Source organism: Salvelinus namaycush, chromosome 31 (genome assembly GCF_016432855.1).
Source record: "Salvelinus namaycush isolate Seneca chromosome 31, SaNama_1.0, whole genome shotgun sequence".
NCBI classification, from domain to species: domain Eukaryota; kingdom Metazoa; phylum Chordata; class Actinopteri; order Salmoniformes; family Salmonidae; genus Salvelinus; species Salvelinus namaycush.
Window position 1 is genome coordinate 13,493,928 of NC_052337.1, and position 22,768 is coordinate 13,516,695.

Below are 22,768 nucleotides of genomic sequence, written 5' to 3' on the forward strand. Positions count from 1 at the left end.
AACTTTATCGCACTTTTTAAACAACCTTATATTTAGAGTAGGCTACTTCGTTTTTACATGTTCAGTATTTTGTTAACTAACACTTTCATTTTTTTATGGAATCTTGGCTTGAGAAAGAGAACCAGACTGTACATCTTCTGGGGGATGGTTAAACCTGTATTTGAAGACGGATTGTTTGAATAAGGAAAAGGAGAGAAAAACGAAAGTTGTTCCAGTTGTGATTTTTGTTGTTGTTGTATGGTCCACATCCCTCTGCAGCAATGGAGATAGATAGTATGGTGGCGAACAGCGCACTCATCAGAGCCAGGGGAGGTAAGAAATACACCTATATAGGTGCAGTAAAAATTAACGCTGCAGTAAATACTAGCCTATTACCTCATATTTCACCATACAATACTTTTTTTTAGCAAGCACACATTTTCTTCAGGAAATGTACATTTTCTGTTTGCCACTTGTCATCATGTCTGTCTTTATTTATTAGTTGTATCTTTAACCAGGGAAGTCAGTAATGATTGATGTGTCTTATAGTTAGTTGAAGAAGTTTAGAAAAACATAAAAAGACAAGTTAGAGGTAGCCTGTTTGCACCTTGATCGAGTAGTGGTGTGTTCAGAGCTCAATATTATTCCAGTTTGTGTTGCCCTCTGTTACAGTGCTGTGGTGTCACAGATGAGTAGGGTAGGTTGCAGTAGGCTACATTTTAACATGACAGGTGATGCCCTGCTATGGGTGAGATTGCAGTGCACCCTTGTAATTCTTAACCTTATTGCCAGTCTTATGAATGTGTCACAAAGGTTCATTTCAAAATGTCCCATAGTATGTCAAATGTAATTGCAACTATTGCAGAAAGACATGTACCACAAAGGACTTACATAACCCGACTGTTGTACATAACCTACAGTGATGTGAGAGTGAGTGAGTGAGTGAGTGAGTGAGTGAGTGAGTGAGTGAGTGAGTGAGTGAGTGAGTGAGTGAGTGAGTGAGTGAGTAGGATTATGGGTCCCAGAGAAAATTGCTTCCTTCTGAGGAACAATGTATGTGGTGAAGGAATGAGGAAAGGATGTATGATAAAAGAGGACTGGTTGATTGGGGAGTTGGGGATGGAGGCTCCCTTCTTTTTTTTGGTTCTTTTTTCTTTACATACTGAATGTATTGATACTTTTTGGCTCTGTGATGCAAACAAACTATTCAATTATATGAATGTGTGTGTTGTGCATGTGCCCCCCAACAATATATTTTTTTATAAAGATTTGATCACAAACAAAAGTGGACTGATTGACACTTAGAATTAACTAGCAGGGATTTTATACAGTACTACTTCCTCAAGTTTATTTTTCACACACACACACACACACACACACACACACACACACACACACACACACACAGACACACACACACGCACACACACACACACACTTCATTCCTTGAAATTTAATGACGTGGTAGGGGATTCGTCACATCACATTCTTTAGAAGCAGGATGTAATAAATTAGCTTTCTGTCATTGTTAAACAACCCCAATCTCTCTCGAAAGCAGGTAGAAAGACAGATGTCTCTACTAATAGATGTCCTGTCTGTATTTTATGGGTCATGGGTGAAACCTTGCTAAATGACAAAGTAGTAGCCACACACACTGTATATTAAGATGCAACACATTTTGTTACAGGCTACAGGAGAAATCAATCCTTTGGGTGGTTGATGTGGAGCAGGTGCCCAAGTACACTCATATTGTATGTGCCACAGGAAAACACACACACACACTATGTGTTTTGGTGAGCTGAACAAATATCTGGTGGCAGGCTCAATACACCTGTATGAAAGGTAGCAAGGTGACAGGCTCAATACACCTGTATGAAAGGTAGCAGGGTGACAGGCTCAATACACCTGTATGAAAGGTAGCAATATGACAGGCTCAATACACCTGTATGACAGGTAGCAAGGTGACAGGCTCAGGGTTGTATGTGTGTGGGAAGAGTGAGGTCACAAACCATAACCAACAGGTTGGACTCCTTCCCAGGTTCTGTGAATATCATCATCAGTAGGTGACACCTGTAGGCAGGATCAGCAATTTTATCACAGTGCTGCACTGTGTGTGTGTGTGTGTGTGTGTGTGTGTGTGTGTGTGTGAGTGTGAGTGTGAGTGTGAGTGTGAGTGTGAGTGTGTGTGTGTGTGTGTGTGTGTGGATCGCAGTGCTATGTGGTCCCACAGGTTTGTTCCTGCTCCATACCTATTTATAGATTTCTCTTTGGAGTGGATGGATGCCAGGGCTGGAACCTGACTGACGAGGAACGACTACACACACACACACACACACACACACACACACACACACACACACACACACACACACACACACACACACACACACACACACACACACACACACACACACAGGAACAAAGGCTGTTGTTGACAGACTGATTGTAGTCTTTTTTCGGTATGTTGAGGTGAACAGGTAAACAGAGGAAAGACCTTTAGGTTATAAGGTTGTAACTACAAGGATGAATGGGTCCAGTTGGATATGTTTGTTCTTACTGCTGATAGTTTTTACTTCTTTGTTTTCTTTCTGAGGCCCCATTTTAACATATTACATACAACACATAACCAAAGAGTTGAATGAGCTCACATGCTTTTGGGTATGAAAAACAGTAAATGAATGACAGTTCAGCTGTAATATCAAATTTCTCATACTATTTTTCCTTCCCCATTTTAGCAGATGCTCTTAACAGAAGAATTGGGGTTAAGTGCGTTGCACAAGTCAACAGACTCTTCACCTTGTTGGCTTGGGAATTCGAACCAGCGTCTTTTCAGTTACTGGCCTAATGCTCTTCACCGCTGTGCTACCTGCCGCCATTTCTTACCTCCTTCTTTCACCCTTCTCTCCCCTGTTCCATCTCTCTCTAGGTGGAGGGAGAAAAGGCAAGAGTTGGAAATGGAAAGACATGCTGCGCTTCCCTCACATCAGCCAGTGTATGGAGCTGGCAAACACCCTCGGTCAGTGTGTGCGTGTGTGTGTATGTATGTGTGTGTGTGTGCTTTAGTGTGTGTGAGAGTTTGTGTTTGTATGTCTGTGCATGCATGTTTTATATGTGCAATGTGTGTGTTTCAGAACGAGACTACTACAGTCTGTGTGTGAAGCAGCCTATCGGCAGACAACTATTCCGTCTCTTCTGTCAGAGCAAACCTGAGCTGCGGCACTGCAACTCCCTATTGGACGAAATGGTATGATCCACTATAGGCCTTATTCACTATGGAGGAGGTGGTATGGTCCATATTGTGGGAAATGATCAGATATAATTCTGCAAGCAGGTTTTACAGTACGCTCTGCTGACAGACCGGTGTCACAGCAAAGTGATGTCATATTTCTGAAGGGTGTGTGTGTGTTTTGGGCACACAGCCAGGAAAGAATTCTAGTATGATAACATTCTTAGAAATGGTATGTTACTGTAATAAAAAAAAATAAGTTATGTCTGCTGGGTTAAAAATAACTCTGTTATTCATAACTCTCTGTATTTCCTCATTGGCCTGGGCCAATGCCTTGCTGAAGGTTAGTGACCTGGGTCATTCATGAAGAATGATCCAGAAATCCTAATAAAATACAAAAAAATACCAATCAGTGGCAGATAATAGACAAGGACAGGGACCATCAAAATGTCATCATTCATGTTGACAAAACAATAATTATAAGTCCATAAATGTTTGAATTTCTACAGGGGGAGTATGAGGTGAAGTCAGATGAGGAGAAGAGGAGTTTTGGCATGCAAATCATTAACAGGTTCCTCAGTAGACAGGTACCGTCTTTAAACACTCTCTCTCTCTCTCACGCACACACACACACCCACACACACACCCACACACACACACACACACACACACACACACACACACACACACACACACACACACACACACACACACACACAATAAAAGTTGATTTCTCACTTGAGATTTTTGCAAGTTAATTGTAAATGTGTATGTTGTCTTGCCAGTCATCTGAGTGTGTACAGGTAGTAGAGTGCTATGGTGAGAGGTGTAGGGAGAGTCTGGAGGAGCAGCACAGTAGAGACATCTTCATTGACTGCACAGTGTGAGTCTCTCTGACCTTTACCCCAATTTCCTCCACCCTTCCCTTCCCTCCCATATCTGTGAGGGGCTGTGTGTGCTGGGAATTCACCTCCTCTTACTGTGTTTTTACAGTGACCTCCATGAGTACCTGAGCGGTGCCCCCTTCCTTCAGTACCAGCAGAGCATGTACTTTGACCGTTTCCTGCAGTGGAAGATGGTAGAGAGGTCAGTGCATATGGACATGTGTGCGTTTGACTGAATAATCAAACTAAGTGAGACATGACCACAAATGCTTGACACCAGTCACTCTGTGTATTTCTCTCCCCCCAGACAGCCTGTTACCAAACACATCTTCAGACAGTACAGGATGCTTGGCAAGGGAGGCTTCGGGGAGGTAAGGCTGCTTTCACTGCACTCTTAGAAAAAAGGGTTCCAAAAGGGTTCTTCGGCTATCCCCATATTCGGCTGTCCTTATAGGTGGACCCTTTTTGGTTCGAGGTAGAAACCTTTTTGGTTTCATGTAGAACCCTTTTGGGTTCCATGTAGAACCCTCTGTGAAAACGGTTCCTAATTTAATCAAAAAAGGTTTTACCTGGAACCAAAAAAAAATTATTTGAAGGGTTATCCTATAGAGACAGCCGATGAGACAATTTAGGTTCTAGATAGCACCTTTTTCCTCAAGAGTGAACAGACGAACATGTTTTCACAATTTTTCTTAGAAAAATCTCAAATCAGAAAACATTGACCCAACTCTAACTTCAGATGCACATGTGTAACAACAAATGTGATAGTGAGGATTCGTCTCATACATTCTCCCCCTCTCTCTATCCTTTTCTCCCTTCCTCCCTCCCCTCTCCCCCAGGTGTGGGCATTCCAGGCACGTGCCTCTGGGAAGATGTATGCGTGTAAGAAGCTGGAGAAGACTCACGTGAAGAAGGGGAGAGGAGAGGCCATGGCCCTCAATGAGAAACAGATACTAGAGACACTTAACAGCAGATTTGTGGTAGGACTCTCTCTCTACATCCTCTTCTCTCTCTCCATCCTCTTCTCTCTCTCTCTCTATCCTCTTCTCTCTCTCTCTCTATCCTCTTCTCTCTCTCTCTCTCTCCCTCCTCCTCTCTCTTCTTCCTCTTCTCTCTCTCTCCCTCCTCTTCACTCTCTCTCCATCCTCTTCTCTCTCTCTCCCTCCTCTTCACTCTCTCTCCATCCTCTTCTCTCTCTCTCCATCATCTTCTCTCTCTCCATCCCCTTCTCTCTCTCTCCATCCTCTTCTCTCTCTCATCCTCTTCTCTCTCTCCCTCCTCCTCTCTCGTCTTCCATTTCTCTCTCTCCCACCTCTTCTCTCTCTCTCCATCCTCTTCTCTCTCTCCATCCTCTTCTCTTCTCTCTCCCTCCTCCTTTCTCTCCATCCTCTTCTCTCTCTCTCTCCATCCTCTTCTCTTCTCTCTCCCTCCTCCTTTCTCTCCATCCTCTTCTCTCTCTCTCCCTCCTCCTCTCTCTCCATCCTCTTCTCTCTCTCCTCTTCTCTCTCTCTCCATCCTCTTCTCTCTCTCCATCCTCTTCTCTCTCTCTCTCTCCCTCCTCCTTTCTCTTCTTCCTCTTCTCTTTCTCTCCCCCCCTTCACTCTCTCTCCATCTGCTTCTCTTTCTCTCCTTCCTCTTCTCTCTCTCTCCATCCTCTTCTCTCTCTCTCCGTCCTCTTCTCCCTCTCTCCTTCCTCTTCTCTCTCTATCCATCCCCTTCTCCCTCTCTCCATCCTCTTCTCTCTCTCTCCATCCTATTCTCTCTCTCCCTCCATCCTCTTCTCTTTCTCTCCTTCCTCTTCTCTCTCTCTTCACCCTCTTCTCTCTCTCTCTCTCCATCCTCATCTCCCTCTCTCCATCCTCTTCTCTCTCTCGCTCTCCATCCTCTTCTCCCTCTCCATCCTCTTCTCTTTCTCCTTCATCTTCTCTCTCTCTTCATCCTCTTCTCACTCTCCATTCTCTTCTTTCTCTCCCTCCTTTTCTTTCATTCTATCTCTGTCTCTCTGTGTCCTCTCTTCCTCTAACGCTCTGTCTTTATTTCTCTCTCTAGGTCAGTCTGGCGTATGCATATGAAACCAAACAGTCTCTCTGTCTGGTGCTGACCATAATGAACGGAGGAGACTTGCGTTTCCACATCTATAACATGGGTACTTTAGGCCTGGAGCAGGACAGGGTTCAGTTCTATGCTGCTGAGGTCTGCTGTGGTCTCCACCACCTCCACCAGATGAACATTGTCTACAGGTCAGTAGACACTGACTCCATCCTGATTCTATATCCTTTTTAAAAGCGTAGGATCGGTGTAAGCATTGGCTGGAGGGAGTTTCCTCCATTGTTAAATCCATGCGAGAAAGTGTTTGCACACTTTTTGCACACTTCTGGAAAAGGGTGGAGAAGTCTCATGGAGTATGCTAAAATGGATTAATGTGACATTGAAAAGGCATTGTACTGATTTCTGTTCTTTGTTTTTTGTTTCAGGGATCTAAAACCAGAGAACATCCTTCTGGATGACAACGGTAGGCACACTTTAATGATATCGCAATCAATACATGTGCTTCAGACCCATATCATTCTTCCTAACTCTTCACATTCTAGCCATGTAGGATCTATAGTACCTTTAGAAAGTATTCACACCCCTGGATGTTTTCCACATTTTGTTGCGTTACAAAGTGGGATTAAAATGGATTTAATTGTCAACCGTCCACACAGAATACAATGTCAAAGTGAAAGAAAATGTAGATTTCTGATATTTTTATTCATGGTATTTTGTTATTATTTAACATTTATTTAGCTAGGCAAGTCAGTTAAGAACAAATCCTTATTTTCAATGACAGCCTAGGAACAGTGGGGCCTTGTTCAGGGGTAGAACGACAGTTTTTTACTTTGTTAGCTCAGGGATTTGATCTAGCAACCTTTTGGTTACTGGCCCAACACTCGGCTAGGCTACCTAGGCTACCTGCCACCCCCGTTTATTCATGGTAAATAAAACACTTGATTATATAAGTATTCAACCCCCTGAGTCAATACATGTTACAATCACCTTTGGGAGCAATTACGGCTGTGAGTCTTTCTGGGTAAGTCTCTAAGGGCTTTGCACACCTGGATTGTGCAATATTTGCCAATTATTCTTTTAAAAATTATTCAAGATTTGTCAAGTTGATCATTGCTAGACAGCCATTTTCAAATCTTGCCATAGATTTTCAAGACGATTTATGTCAAAACTGTAACTAAGCCACTCAGGAACATTCAATGCCGTCTTGGTAAGCAACTCCAATGTATATGTCTCCCATCAGACTGAACTATTCCTTTCTTTTTATAAAAAGAAAACCAAAAACTCCCAAGTCCTTTCCGATGACAAGCATACCCATAAAATGATGCAGCCACCACCATGCTTGAAAATATGAAGAGTGGTACTCAGTGATGTGTTGTGTTGGATTTGCCCCAAACATAACGCTTTGTATTCAGGACAATAAGTTAATTTCTTTGCCACATTTTTTGCAGCATTACTTTAGTGTCTTATTGCAAACAGGATGCATGTTTTGGAATATTTTGTATATTCTGTACAGGCTTACTTCTTTTCACTCTGTCATTTATGTTAGCTCCCGAGTGGCGCAGTGGTCTAAGGCACTGCATCTCAATGCAAGAGGTGTCCCTGGTTTGAATCCAGGCTGCATCACATCTGGCTGTGATTGGGAGTCCCATAGGGTGGTGCACAATTGGCCCAGTGTTGTCTGGATTTGGCCGGGGTAGGCCATCCTTGTAAATAAGAATTTGTTCTTAACTGACTTGCCTAGTTAAATAAAAGTTAAAAATGTATTGTGGAGTAACTACAATGTTGTTGATCCATCCTCAGTTTTCTCTTATCACAGCCATTAAACTCTGTAAATGTTTTACAGTCACCATGGTGAAATCCCTGAGCGGTTTCCTTGCTCTCTGGCAACTAGACCTGGTTGCAACTAGACCAAAAGGTTTGATTACTTATCGACTGAAGAGATTTCAGCTTTTCTATTTGACATTATGGGATACTCTGTGTACAGTAGATCAGTGACACAAAATCTAAATGTAATCTATTTTAAATTCAGGCAAAATGTGGAAAATGTCAATGGGTGTGAATACTTTCTGAAGGCACTGTAGTTTCCCTAAGCAGGATATCCTGGTGATGAAATTTAAGATGAGATTTTCTCACAATCACAAACATGGGCGGTTGGTCTATCTGGAAGTGAATATACACTGTGTGACAACCAGGTCTAGTCTATTTTTAGATAATCTTATTGTTACCTGTTCCAAGCTTGGCAGCGTGTTTGGAAACTTGGAACCACATGTAGACGATACCAAGCATACAACTGTAACTAGTAACGATCTCACATGATACACACATACACATCAGTGGCGGTCGGTGCCATTTAAGATGAGAAAGATTTTTTTCCCTATACACATCATGAGTTTGCTACGACCTAGCCTATGAATGAAAGTTTACAACGTAGGTGCGGTCAGATCGAGAGAAAAATTTGAGGTGACAGATTCAATACCGCCTTGCACACTCTTGCACTCTAGTTGCAGGCAAGAGTGTAATCATTAGTCTAGAGTGTAATCATTAGTCCAACAGTTGCAAACGAGAGTTTTTATTGGACAGATTTAGTTATGTTTATCCCTGTTTCGTTCCATTTGCTTCTGTTTAAGAATTGAATACACACAATGAATACATCCCTGATCACACGTAAAAACAGTTCACTTTCATAGCAGCCACGTTGTATTCCTTCTCGCATCTATGCACTCTCCTCCTCTCACCTTTTCCCTTCGCTTGTGGAATTCAATGCACAACACATCAGCTGTATGTTACCAGGCGAAAAAACCTTTCCAAGCCAAACCATATCATAATCGCTACACACAGCCTGCATTGTTGTCACCATATTAGCTAAAGTAATGTCATAGTCAACATAGCTAATAGAACGAAGGTGTTAGTAAACCCGCTACAATCATGTAGTAATGTTACAGTGTACAGTCAGTAAGCAGTTCAATAAGCAGTTTATCAGTTACACTGGCGAGGCCTGGTGGCAATAAATTAGTAAAACCAAAAGCTTACCTTGAATTGGAAGAGTTCCAGTGTTGTGTTGGATATTCATAGCCAGCTAGCTAACATAGCATCCCTCTGTTTGAGCCGGGTGTTTGAGTAGGCTAAACTAGCTAGCTAGCTGCATTTGTTAGCTAAATAGCTATGTGAAAGTGAAAAATTATGAAATATAGCTCTCTCTCGATTTCTCTCTTGCTTCTCCTTCATTTTTGAAGAAATTAATTATCTTTCTCTTTGAGTCAACTACTCACCACATTTTATGCACTGCAGTGCTAGCTAGCTGTAGCTTATGCTTTCACTACTAGATTCATTCTCTGATCCTTTAATGGGTAGACATGTCAGTTGTGGTGGCTAATTTCTGTATTACCAAATAAGGAGAAACAAACTTCACACACCAGTCAGAGTTATACTTAAACTACATTTTTAATAATAATAAGAGCTTTGCATTAGCAATGACTTTCAATGATGCGCCATTTCTAATGAACCATTGAAAGTGACAACACAAAAGTACAAAGATCTTTTATAGCCAAGATACACCCCTCTCAACCTACATGACGAACCACAGATCTTAGGAACAGTTCACAAAGAAAGACTTTTACTTGAGAGAGGAGTATCCCATAGCCAGATAGCATTCGCTATAAATTATCGTTCAGTTTGGTCTCTAAGACATGGTTCTAATCCCGTTCCTGGTACTTCATAGCACAAAAACACCATCTCATCCAATGGCATAAATCAATTGTCAACTCTAGATACTCCCATCTCAAGTAAACCCCCTCTTGACCCCACTCCTGGACAAGCTCACTGAGGGGAGTGAGCCTCTATATCATACACTATCCCAGGATAAGTGCAACATTAGAGAGGACATACAATGGTTCCAGACACTGCCATACACCTCCCCCCAATGCCAAAGGAGGGGGTGACTTGCGCACAGACATTGTGGAGACAAGTAATTGGTTCCCCCTTAATCACGCCATCCCTTCACATGGTTTAACAGATACATTCACATATGAAGGCAATGTTCCATCCTGTCCTCTTCCCTTTCTGATATTCTGCATAGCACCAGGGATATGTAAAAGACAAGCCTGACCTCTCCCCTCTCTGGGCCGCAAGTGACTGAGCCCCAGCTGAGGGAAAAGTGCAACTGCCAACACTAGAGTCCAAAGAAATACATTATAATAGACACGTATATCACATAAACATATTATGCAATACAAGCATTATAACATAATCTTGCAATTTTCCACGACACAATTCATGCTGCAAGAGCTCTGATAGGCTGGAGAATGTCTTCCAGAAGATGTCATAATTACTGTGTAAGTCTATAGAAGGGGGTGAGAACCATGAGCCTCCTAAGTTTTGTATTGAAGTCAATGTACCCAGAAGAGGACGGAAGCTAGCTGTCCTCCAGCTACACTGCAGAGTGCTGTTGAGGCTACTGTAGACCTTCATTGCAAAACAGTGTGTTTTAATTATTTGGTGACATGAATATATTTAGTATAGTTTTATCTAAAAAGGATAACTTTTTTAATGTTTTACTATTTTTATGAAATTCACTGAGGAGGATGGTCCTCCCCTTCATCCTCTGAGGAGCCTCCACTGACACACACAAACACATCAGTACACACTGCCACTGTCACGTCATGTGCCAGAACCCTCCTTCTCCTCATGTACTTTATTTGTGTTCCGTGAGAGATTTTCCATGACAGGGATTTTCATCAATCTATTACGTGACATTTTCCACGAGTGAAAATCTCTTGAAAATTTGTTGCTACCCTTTGCTGTATGAACTAATGGTCCACTGATCCCCCACCCCTCTCAACCCGTCCCAGGGCACATCCGTATCTCAGACCTGGGCCTGGCGGTGACGCTATCTGAGGGGAATCTGGTACGAGGCAGGGTGGGCACCCTGGGCTACATGGGTACGTGGCTCTAACCTACTGTACACTTTCAGGTGGTCTACTCATATCTAGCAGAATACACAGATGCAGGGTGTATGAAAGATCATGAGAATACTTGCACACTTTTTAGATGCCAAATATCCACGGTGGTCAAAATGTTGCAACGTGTTTGCTATCATGATTTTAAAAAATTACATCACAGTTTACCTCCAGATGTTGTACTATCACTGAGCCTCATTGGATATATAATTTGGGAGCAACAACAGTGAACCAACATTTCCAAACCCCTCCTTCTTCCCCTCAGCTCCAGAGGTGATTGGCCACGACTACTACGGGATGAGCCCTGATTGGTGGGGCCTGGGCTGCCTTGTGTACGAAATGACGGCAGGACGATCCCCATTCAAGAGAAAAGGGGAGCGATTGATGGGAAAGGAGATGGAGAGAAGGATACAGGAGGAGGAGGAGGAGTACGGAAAGATATTTAGCAACGAGACGAAAGACTTCTGTCGCTTGGTAAGATTACAGTTTTACTCTGATTTGACATGAAACCAGTCAACGAGCAAATTCTGTTCTACATTGTAACTGCATGGATGTTCTCTCGTCTCCCACTCTTTCTCTCTTCTCTCTTTCCTTCACTCTCTCTCTTATCCTTCTTTTTCCATCTCTCGCGCTCTCAGCTGTTGAATAAAGACCCGAGACATAGGCTGGGGTGTCAGGGGAGTGGGGTGTATGGGGTTAAGTCCCATCCCTTTTTCAGAACCATCAACTTCAGGAGGCTGGAGGCCGGAGTCATTGAGCCACCCTTCAAACCGGATGTAAATACCCTAACTCAAATCAAATGTTATTTTTCACATACTTTGTAAACAGGTGTAGAATAACAGTGAAATGCTGACTTACAGGCCCTTCCCAACAATGCAGAGAAAAATATATAAAATAATAATTAGGAAAAAATACACAATAAGTAACGATAACTTGGCTATATACACAGGGTACCAGTACCGAGTCGATGTGGAGGGGTACGAGGTAGAAATGCACATATAGGTAGGGGTAAAGTGACTATGCAGCAGGATAGATAATAAGCAGTAGCCACAGTGTATGTGATGAGTCAAAATAGTTAGTGCAAATATGGATAGTCCAGTTAGCTATTTGGTTAACTATTTAGCAGTCTTATGTCTTGGGGGTAGAAGATGTTCAGGGTCCTGTTGGATCCAGATTTGGTGCATCAGCACCGCTTGCTAACTTTAACCGCTATAGTATGTGGTAGACAGACTAAATAATCTGTAAAACTACAATTAAAATGATATAATATGCGATACTAGATGTTGTAGTAAGAATACTTCTCCCTCCCTCTGTGCTCTCCATCTTTCCACCCCACTTCACTCTCTCCAGCCCAGAGCAGTGTACTGCCAGGATGTTCAGGACATTGATGAGTTCTCCACAGTAAAAGGAGTCATTTTGGAGAGGGCAGACAACGACTTCTACATCAAGTTTAACACAGGCTCTGTGGCCATACCCTGGCAGACAGAGGTCAACACAACATGCAGATTATTACATTTGATTTACTTCTGTTAAATTCAATTACATTGCACATATTTCAATTAAATGTAATCATATTGGTAGCAATTTGAGGTTAGGTATGGTTTGGTCATAGGCTAATTGAGATGACTAACTCCTTACCCTCGCTCTCCTCCTCCCTCACTCCTTCTCTCTCACAGATGATAGAGATGGGTTGTTTCAAGGAACTGAATGTGTTCGGGCCTCAGGGTTCCAGACCCCCTGACCTGGACTGGACCCAGACCGCTGCGAGCCTCAAACGCAGCCTGATGGACCGCATCTTCCGCAGACATGTAAGACACACACTTGTTGGTTGGGCTTCCTAATGGCTCACTCAACCCCTCTCTCCACTGAAACTGTCGTTGTAAATGAGAACATTCTCTCACTCAGTTTACCTGGTGTAGAGTACAATTAATAGATAATGATTGTCTGTGTTGTTGTGCTTGCAGCATTCAGAGTCAGGCAGCAGGAAACACAAGTCAGACAGCAGCACCATGGAATCAGCTAGCCTGCTCAGCACTACAATCTAGTGGTGGGTGCACAGCACTACAGCCAATGGAATAAAGCCAAAGCTGAAACAGACGTTAGAGTGACTGGGCCATTCCATCTATCATTCACCAGCTCAGGCCAAAGAGACCACCCCCGTACTATCATCCAGAGGTGGTCATCTTATTTCTGCATGAGTCAGATCAGAGGGAACCTCAGCTAAGACACATTGTTCTGATTTTGTACCCGTGTGTTTATGTAACCTTAGTATAAAAACCTTGAAAACAAATCTTTACAAATCTTTACTTTATTAAAACCAGCATGAATGTAAAACAAAAGTAAATTGTTAAAACAAGACCAAACGTTAATATTTCACATCTGTAACCAGGTTTCTATCCAACCTTTTTATGCTCGTAAAGTATGTTGGGTAAAAAATGTCACATCAAGCCTGATGGAAACAGCAAATGTGTTGGTAAACTTGACAAATATCAACAAAACAAAATACATTAGACAAGGTTGGATATTTTTTGTGTCTGAACTATGCGAGTAATGGCGGTGGAAATGCTTTTATGGGCAAATATTGATATAATAACCATCATATCGAAGTAAATTTGGGAGTCACGTGATGACGTGTGTGCTCCTCACACTACGACTCGGGAAAGAATGAAGTTTATTAGGCTACAAATGAAATTAATTATGGTGAACTTCACAGGGTGGTGAAAGTGGAAGGTGATAAGCTTGATGCTCCTTTCCAATACATATTGAGGGTCTTATTCTAGTGACATGATAATTGAGGCATGCCATTTGACAAATTAAAAATAATCTCGCACTTTTGTTCATAATAATCTCACATGTAGACTATACCCACACTGTATGTGCGAGCTGCTGACTAGAGCGCACATGCCAATACTTGAAATGGGCACATTCACTACATAACACAATTTGTTCTGTGACAAAACCATCAGTAGAGTTGAAAATGCAATGAAAACCCATTTAACTTGTTTTTTTATTCGGTACATAGGAATTTAACCGCAAAAGTTATTTTCATGTGCACTACGTCGTCAAGCAGGCTAATTCGCAACCAGTCAATTTGTTGCAGATTTTATCATATTTGCATGAAGATCTGTGGCCAATAGTATGGAAACCTAGCTTGAGACCAGCTGGCAGGTAACGAACAAAAACAGAATATGTTCATATGCTTGAAGAAATAATATCTGTAACTAAGAATATCTGAGGTGTTCGACAAAAATAGATAATGAATTTGAAACTTGTCCATACATGACTTTATAGTGCTGGAACACCTAAAGTGCTTCATACACCAAAATGAGTTGTTCAGACAAACAAGTTCACTGTCAACACAAGTCTCATTTTAGATCACACACATCTTGTTCAATAGAAGGGTACAGTTTATTTAAGTTACCAATGACAATGATGTTTAAGGGACTCCACAGAGAGACTGCAAAGTGTTCATATTCAGGTTGACATCAACCCACCTATAAATGATGGAATGGACTCCATGCCTGTCCAAACACTCAGGTGGCCGTCTGTGTGTGTGTGTGTGTGTGTTGATCTCTGGAGGTGTGTGTTTATCCTTCCCAGGGAGGGCTACGTCGTCCGTCCACGTCCGTCTCTACGTGATACAACATGTCAGCCAGTGTATGTTCGATCACCGCTCCCCAGCCCATATCACTCATCTGGGGACACAAACACACCAATCAATAAAACCTACAACCTCAGTGACATCAAAACTACAGTATCTCGATTGCTTGTCTAATCAAATACAAATAAAGTATATGTACAGTGCTTTCAGGAAATATTCATAGACCTTGACTTATTACAGCCTGAATTCAAAATGGATTTGATTTGTTTTTCTCTAATCTACACACAATACCCCAAAATGACAAAGTGAAAACATGTTTTTAGAAATGTTTACAACTGTATTTTAAATTAAATACAGAAACCATTTACATAAGTATTCACACCCCCCACTCAATACTTTGTAGAAGCACCTTTGGCAGCGATTACAGCTGTGAGTCTTTCTGGGTAAGTCTCTTAATAAGAGTTTTCCACACCTGGATTGAGCAACATTTGTCCATTATTATTTCTAAAATTCTTCAAGCTCTGTCAAATTGGTTGTTGCCATAGATTTAAGTCAAAACTAACTTGTCCACTCAGGAGCATTCTTCTTGTCTTCTTGGTAAGCAACTCCAGTGTAGATTTGGCCTTGTGTTTTAGCTTATTGTCCTGCTGAAAGGTGAATTATTTTCCCAGTGTCTGAGGGAAAGCAGACTGAACCAGGTTTTCCTCTAGGATTTTGCCTGTGCTTAGCTCTATTCCATGTATTTTTTTTATTCAGAAAAACTCCCCAGTCCTTAACGATTACAAGCATACCCATAGCATGATGCAGCCACCACTATGCTTGAAAATATGGAGAATGGTACTCAGTAATGTGCTGTATTGGATTTCCACAAAGCATAACACCTTGTATTCAGGACAAAAGGTTCATTGCTTTGCCACATGTTTTTGCAGTATTACTTTAGTGCTTTGTTTCAAACAGGGTGCATGTTTTAGAATATTTGTATTCTGTACAGGCTTCCTTCTTTTCACTCTGTCAATTAGGTTAGTATTGTCTAGTGACTACAATGTTGTTGATCCATCCTCAGTTATCTCCTATCACAGCCATTAAACTCTGTAAATGTTTTACAGTCACCATTGACCTCATGGTGTAATCCTTGAGTGGTTTCCTTCCTCTCCAGCAACTGAGTCAGGAAGGATGCCTGTATCTTTGTAGTGACTGGGTGTATTGATACACCATCTAAAGTGTAATTAATAACTTCAGCATGCTCAAAGGGATATTCAGTGTCTGCTTTTTGTTTTACCACTCTACCAATAGGTGCCCTTCTTTAGAGGCATTGGAACACCTCCCTGGTCTTTGTGGTTGAATCTGTGTTTGAAATTCACTGCTCGACTGAGGGTCCTTACAGATAATTGTATGTGTGGGGTGCAGAGATGAGGTTAAACACCATTAAAAACAGAATTTAACATTATCATGTTAAACACCATTATAAGTCCATGCAATTTATTATGCAAATTGTTAAGCACATTTTTACTCCTGAACTTATTTAGGCTTGCCATACAAAGGGGTTGAATACTTATTGACTCAAGACATTTCAGCTTTTCATTTTTAATTCATTTGTAAAAAATAATTAAAAAAAAAATTTAATTTGAAAAACTATTTCACTTTAACACTATGGGGTATTGTGTGTAGGCAAGTGACAAAAAAATATGGAAAAGTCAAGGACTTCTGAATGCACTGTATATGTGTTTGTGTACTCACTGGCTGGTACTTGATGTCTTTTGGAGGGTGTTTGAAAAGTGGTCCAAAGTTAACTGAAACCTGTGAGAAAAGAGGGATAATCATCACAACGTGATTAAAAAGGAAGTGGGCATCCTTGGAGTAGATACTGCTATATATCACAACACCATAAACCTCTGGGACATTGTATTACTTACAGTGCTGTGGAGGGAGATGGAAGGAAAATATAACCCTTCTAATAGTCACACACGCACACAATACTAACCGTACAGCCCCGGTAGAGAGATATGGCAGGGAAGTAGAGCCCCTCAAACAGGTTTTCATAGGCCAAACCCAGGTTAACCCCATTCTTATAGAACAGCATCTGGAGAAGAGAACAGTAGTATCAGCAAATGGAAATGCCAATCCTATACATATTATGTTAATGTATTTGATAAGGACAACCAATGGGAATCATAAGAAATTGGCAGTGCATTCTGAGATAATCGCCATTGCTTTGAATGTGAATTTCTGATCTATTGGTTGTAGTTCTATGCTGGAGCCTCACCCTGCTGGGGGTAACAGTCTTCAGGCTCTTCTCTGCCTTGTCCACATAGTCCTTCTCCTCAAAGTACAGGTAGCTCTTAAACTTAATCAGCGCCTGAAAAAGCACACACACAGGGATGAGATGTCAAGTCTCATAACTACAACAGAGAGTGGATGTCTGCTATTCTCAGTTAATCATTAATAAAAATAGAAAACGTACCTTGTCCTTGTAAGTGTCCGGCAGTGCCTTGGCTGTCTCAGTGCCGTCTGGTAGTTCTATGAAGAAGCCCAGAGTGTCTCCCTGTCCGTAGCCTGAGGAGTAGTGTTTCCCTACAGACTGGTGGAACCGTGTCCCCTTCTTACTACGCCATGAGTAGCTGAACTTATCATAGCCCAGAGGGGCCTGCAGGTTACCTACAACACACACAGGTTATTACATATCCTGTCTCCATGTGTGTATGCTCGTTTGCGTATTCGTGTGTGTGTGTCTGCGTGGTACTAACCCAGAGGCTGAGACCAGCCCAGTCTGGCTGCGGTGTCCGGGGGCATTTCATCGATGGAGACCTCAAAGTACCAAGATCCTTTCCTGACACCGTGGGAGGCTCTGACCATGGAGTAACCCTTCTCCCCTGTCACTGTCAGACGGTCATCTGAGATCTTCAGCTGTGGGGCTGCGGACATATATACACACACGCACAAAGACGCCCAGCAAACAAACAGAATTCTCAGAGAATGTGACAATAGACATTACTGGGTAAGGCTAATCACGAGAAGCTCATATCCACTACAGGATTTCCTGTGTGTACCTCTGTCGTGCAGGGCTAGCAATACTCTCTCGTAGAGACAGGCTCTGTAGAGGTCTCCAGGGATGGGTTTGCCAGCCCAGCAGTCCAGCTCTAGTTTCTCTGGGTCGGGGGCGTGAGGGTCTGGCTCTGCTAGGATGTAGCGGTAGCCATCTTTGTTGAAGGGGTGCTCCAGAGGGTAGCCATGGGGAGGAAGACGCTGGGCCGAGAACAGAGGGTCACTACAGAGGGAGAGAAAGGAAAATTGGAGTGAGTTAGTGCGCATTATGGACAGAAAGTGTGAGGGAAGGAGAAGTAGAGGACAGAGAGAGTCACATTGATGGCATATTATCATACATCCGATAACTCTTGTAAGAATGTTTCAGATGAACTACATGTTCACTCATTAGATGATTCTCCAATATAACGTGTTCCTGCATATAAATACTTAGGCGTTTGGATTGATGTGGATTTGACGTTTAGAAGACATATAGATGAGCTGGTTAAGAAGCTAAGATTTAAAGTTGGCTTTTTCTACAGAAACAGATTGTGACTTTCTCTAAGCAATGGGAAGCAGATTATTAAATTAACCTTTTTATCTGTTCTTGATTCCGGTGACATTATTTATCAAAGTGCAGCTGCAACTACTCTTTGGATGCCATCTACCATAGTGCCCTTGGTTTTGTTACAGGTGACAGTTCTGATACTCATCACTGCATCCTGTATCAAAAGGTTGGCTGGACTTCGCTAAAGACCCATAGATCTCTACATCACTCCCTTTTTGTTTACAAGGCCCCAGATACTCAACTAGTCTAAAGAAGGCTAGTTTTATTGCTTCTTTAATCAGAACAACAGTTTTCAGCTGTGCTAACATAATTGCAAAAGTTTTTTTTAATGATCAATTAGCCTTTTAAAATGATAAACTTGGATTAACTAACACAACGTGCCATTGGAACACAGGAGTGATGGTTGCTGATAAATGTAGATATTCCATAAAATCAGCAGTTTTTTTTGAACGGTAGTGTGTGTGTGTGTAATATATATATATTAGTTTGGGTATGATGCGTATATTTACGTTGTATATAAAGGGCGCATTTGTAAAAGAGACCTAGGTCTCAATATGTCTTCACTGTTAAAATAAAGGTTACAAAAACAAGTTCAGACCTATGAGAACACTAAGGACATCTGTGTTGTACCTGCGTGTTCTCTTAGCTGCTCCAGCTGTGGCTCCCTCCTGTTGCTGCTGCTGCTGCTTACGCTTGGCTCCTCTACCTTTACCTGGGCCAGGGGCCAGACCACCTTCACACAACACACACAGGTTACACTATAGAACACACACACTTTCAGCACTATCAAAAAGTCACCCAGGAGGTACAAGCGTGGATTGAGCAGGGAGGGACACCACATATTAAAGGAGAAATGCAGACACACAGAGGAAGCAAAGGGATTAATTCACACCGTGGCTGTGTCCCAACAATAACAGCCTCCTTCTGTCTTTCCTTTACCACTCACCACTGGGCAAGAAAAGGAAGGAGGAGGCTGTTCCAGAGTATTGGAATGAAGCCCGGGAACTCAGGAGCAGAAAGCCAGAGGAAATGATATCATTCAATCAGTCCACCAATCAAAAGCCAGATCAAAAGGGTAAACGCTTCAGGGCACCAACATAAGCGGTGAGCAGGTGAGGGATGGGGTTACGATTGGAGCAGGATGAGGTTGCCTGAATATGCTGATCAAAAGGTCAGACTGCATTTTGCCCCTAAATTGTTTGGGTAAGGAATGGGGAGGCTAAGCTGATCCTAGATCTGTGCCTATGGGCAAATTCTACCTGGAGAGTTACGATTGCACGAAACACAGGGCTCAGAGCAGATACCAAAACACCACATCATATTCACCTGAGAAAGAAGGTCCACCTGGAACGCAACACAGCATGTATATAGCATTTATAACATGAGAACTTCTTAGGGCTTCTTCAGTGTGGTATTATGCTCTGTGACACATTGATAACTAATTCCATGAAAAACAGTATGTGTGTGTGTGTGTGTGACATGTGTTGCGTGTTTAGTGAGAATGTGTTGAGCAAGTGTGTTAGTGTGTGACAGTGTGTGTTGATGTGTTTAGAGTTTACCGTTGAGCCCTCCAGGAGTGGGAGCAGCGGTGGTCTGTTTCTGGTTGTCGTAAGACGGTCCAATGTTGCCCAGGTCCTGAGATTCAAAATCAACCAACTGTCAGCATCACTGTTTTTTGTTTGTTTGTTTGTTTGTTTGTGTTTGTGTTTGTGTGTGTGATGTGTGTGATGTGTGTGATGTGTGTGATGTGTGTGATGTGTGTGATGTGTGTGATGTGTGTGATGTGTTTTCCTACCTGGTCCAGCAGGCCAAACTTGGGGTAGTCCTCTTCTGGGTCCTTACTGCCTGGGTCTGGGTGCTCCTTCACCAGGAACACATCCCGCTCTTTACTCTGAAACACAGAAAAGTCAGGATCTGTTTCTAAATGAAAGTCCAGCTACTTTTTCCAATGGTGTAATAGTGAAGGTTTAGTGTGATGTGTGTAGTTTGTAGTTTGGTGCATCTGTGTAAGTCAATGGTTGCTCTCATACTCACCATGGTCTTGACTAGGTTGTTGGGCCATGTAAGTTTTCCAGGTCTCTGTCGGGTGGTCATACACTCCCAGTACTTATCAATGAACGGGATGATGTCCTGCAAGGAAAAAGAGAGTGTACAGGAGAATATTACATTAACATATCCAGTGTTTTAAGCATATGAAAAACATATGCAAACTGTGTGTAATATCTTGACATGACATGTAAAATCAAGCATTTCCAAAGATCACAAATTCGCTTCTCAAAGTGTATCGCTGTGGGTTCTATGTTGGGACTATTGAAAGGACTGACCTTGTCTTTGGAGAACATAGTCTTGGGGTGTTCCTCCTGAGTCCTGGAGCTCCATGTGAGGTTAGCCAGAGCAGTCAGACACATCTCCTTCAGGTCTGAAACACACAGCGACACTCAATCAGTACATCAATCAATAACAGACCATCAATAATCACCAAACTCTCACACACACAGAAGTGTATCAGCTGAATGAGAACACCTACTGGCTTGTTTCCGGAGGAAGTAGGTGTTGCCGCTGTGATGACACACGTTACAATGGAAAACATAGTTGGTCATGAAAGGCAGACACGTCCTGGAGAGAGAGGGAGAAAGAGAGAGAGAGAGAGAGGGCGAGAGAGAGGGCGAGAGAGAGAGAGGGGGGGAAGAGAGAGAGAGAGAGAGAGAGAGGGAGAGAGAGAGAGAGAGGGGGGGGGGGGGGAGAGAGAGAGAGAGAGGGGGGGGGGGAAGAGAGAGAGAGAGAGGGGGGGGGAAGAGAGAGAGAGAGAGGGGGGGGGAAGAGAGAGAGAGAGAGAGAGAGAGAGAGAGAGAGAGAGAAAGACTAATCAAAAACCTTGATCCTGAAATGTTTTATTTCAACCAGTAGCTACCTGGTTATTCAAGCTCAAGGGGGATAATTCAAGGTCTAACAAGCTTACGCAGTGTCGATGCTGAAGGTGTCGGCGGTGAACCACTTCATACAGAGAGCACACTGCAGCTCCACCTCTCCCTGGTGCCTGCCGCTCTCCTCGTCACCAGAACCTGTCTGGGTGTCAGCTGCCTCCAAACCCTCACTACCCGGATCCTGAGGGGAACACAGGAAAAAGGGTTCATTATTGCTACTGTCGGTGAAAAGAGATGCCCAGAGAACTGCTGTATTAGAGGTGTAGTACCATGGCCTCTTTGCCATTCGATGACTCAGTCTCCAGGTTGCCTGTCAAGTCCCCAAATCCAGCATCACTGAAAGTAAACAAAGATATGACATGAACATTAACTGGTTAGCTACACGCTATGGTGACAGCTGGGATAACTGATCTGCCATTAACCTTCATATTCTTATATTTAAGACTAGCTGTGGACCATCAGCATGCGTCGGAACTGCGCTTATATAGACCAGAGCTAGTCTGGCGGTAAACAAAGTGCTCAAAGGTCATTTATTTCATATTTTGGATACATGACCGTTTATGTACACAGAGAAAAGTTTGTCAGCACTCAAGGGAGATGTTTCCTTTTGTAAGTAACAATAGTAATGGAGAAAGATGCCTCATGAGCTTAGCTCAATTTTTGTACCCCTTCAGAATCAAAAACACAAGCTTTTTTACTCAAATGTTCGGTTAAAATTGGTTAAAATTAAAATATTGATATCATGGAGTGTCAGTACTTGCATCCATAGTTCGGTCTATGAATTTCGGTGGTTACATTTCTCAGCTTTTTACCTAACAGGTGCGGCGAAGTCGCTTTGTTATTGTTTCTACTGCTTAACTAAGCATCCATCTGCACGCCGCACGTAACATCTCGGACCAGAGCTAACTAGGTAGCTATTTTCCCTTGGTTTGCTAGCTAGGTTCTGCAGGATTCATGCTAGAAATGTATTTAGAAGCAGATATTGAACAAGGAAATCAACCTGTACCTTGATACTTTAACTAGTTGATTACAAGTTAGCTTACAAGTTGGGAAGGCATTTGAATGAGACATCTAAGTTAGCTTGCTAACCAGCTAATGTTAGCTTCAGTTGGCTAACGTAAGCGGGCTACTTTGTTGAGGGTAAGCTAGCTAGCTGTAATTGCAATATTTATGAATATTGATCTGGTTGTCTACCAACAAACATATATTATGAACCAAAACCCTGGTCTTTCACCGTTTTAACGGAGACTTACCCGTCCCCGGTCTCTGGTTCAACAACAGAAGCACTGCCCGCTTCTCCTTCCGACGCCATGTTTCAAATCAATAAAATATGACATCTCGCGAGACGTTTTGGTGTTACGTGACGTTAGACGCAGAGCGCTGATCTAGGGTCGGTTTATTTTCGGATGTAAGCATTGTACATGTATTGAGGTAGGTGAAATATGAGCATAGATCAGTCACAATTACTTGTTAACTTCTATGAAGTTGTGTCACGCTTCTGGGCTATCATTGGGACGTCCCTACAACTACTAGGATGGTCCTCATAAATAAATAACCAACA

At 42.4% G+C, this 22,768-nt stretch overlaps 2 protein-coding genes across 2 annotated transcripts; one reads left to right on the forward strand and one right to left on the reverse strand.

Annotated features, from left to right (window-relative positions):
- On the forward strand, positions 1–14,461 carry LOC120025823 (G protein-coupled receptor kinase 6-like). The gene is made up of 16 exons (XM_038970514.1): positions 1–312; positions 2,906–2,995; positions 3,111–3,223; positions 3,715–3,792; positions 3,991–4,088; positions 4,199–4,291; positions 4,397–4,460; positions 4,929–5,069; positions 6,139–6,329; positions 6,564–6,601; positions 10,986–11,075; positions 11,359–11,567; positions 11,732–11,869; positions 12,444–12,581; positions 12,770–12,901; positions 13,058–14,461. Exons 1-16 carry the CDS (start codon positions 261–263, stop codon positions 13,136–13,138), a joined length of 1,746 nt encoding a protein of 581 aa, XP_038826442.1. The 5' UTR covers positions 1–260; the 3' UTR covers positions 13,139–14,461.
- Positions 13,384–22,547, reverse strand: LOC120025822 (set1/Ash2 histone methyltransferase complex subunit ASH2-like). The gene is made up of 17 exons (XM_038970513.1): positions 22,461–22,547; positions 21,477–21,543; positions 21,243–21,388; positions 20,811–20,899; positions 20,608–20,702; positions 20,318–20,413; positions 20,079–20,174; positions 19,843–19,918; positions 19,610–19,627; positions 18,914–19,016; positions 17,742–17,959; positions 17,439–17,606; positions 17,156–17,349; positions 16,958–17,050; positions 16,676–16,774; positions 16,432–16,491; positions 13,384–14,788 (listed from the first exon to the last, which is right to left on the reverse strand). Exons 1-17 carry the CDS (start codon positions 22,517–22,519, stop codon positions 14,681–14,683), a joined length of 1,785 nt encoding a protein of 594 aa, XP_038826441.1. The 5' UTR covers positions 22,520–22,547; the 3' UTR covers positions 13,384–14,680.
- Between the last annotated feature and the right edge of the window lie 221 nt (positions 22,548–22,768).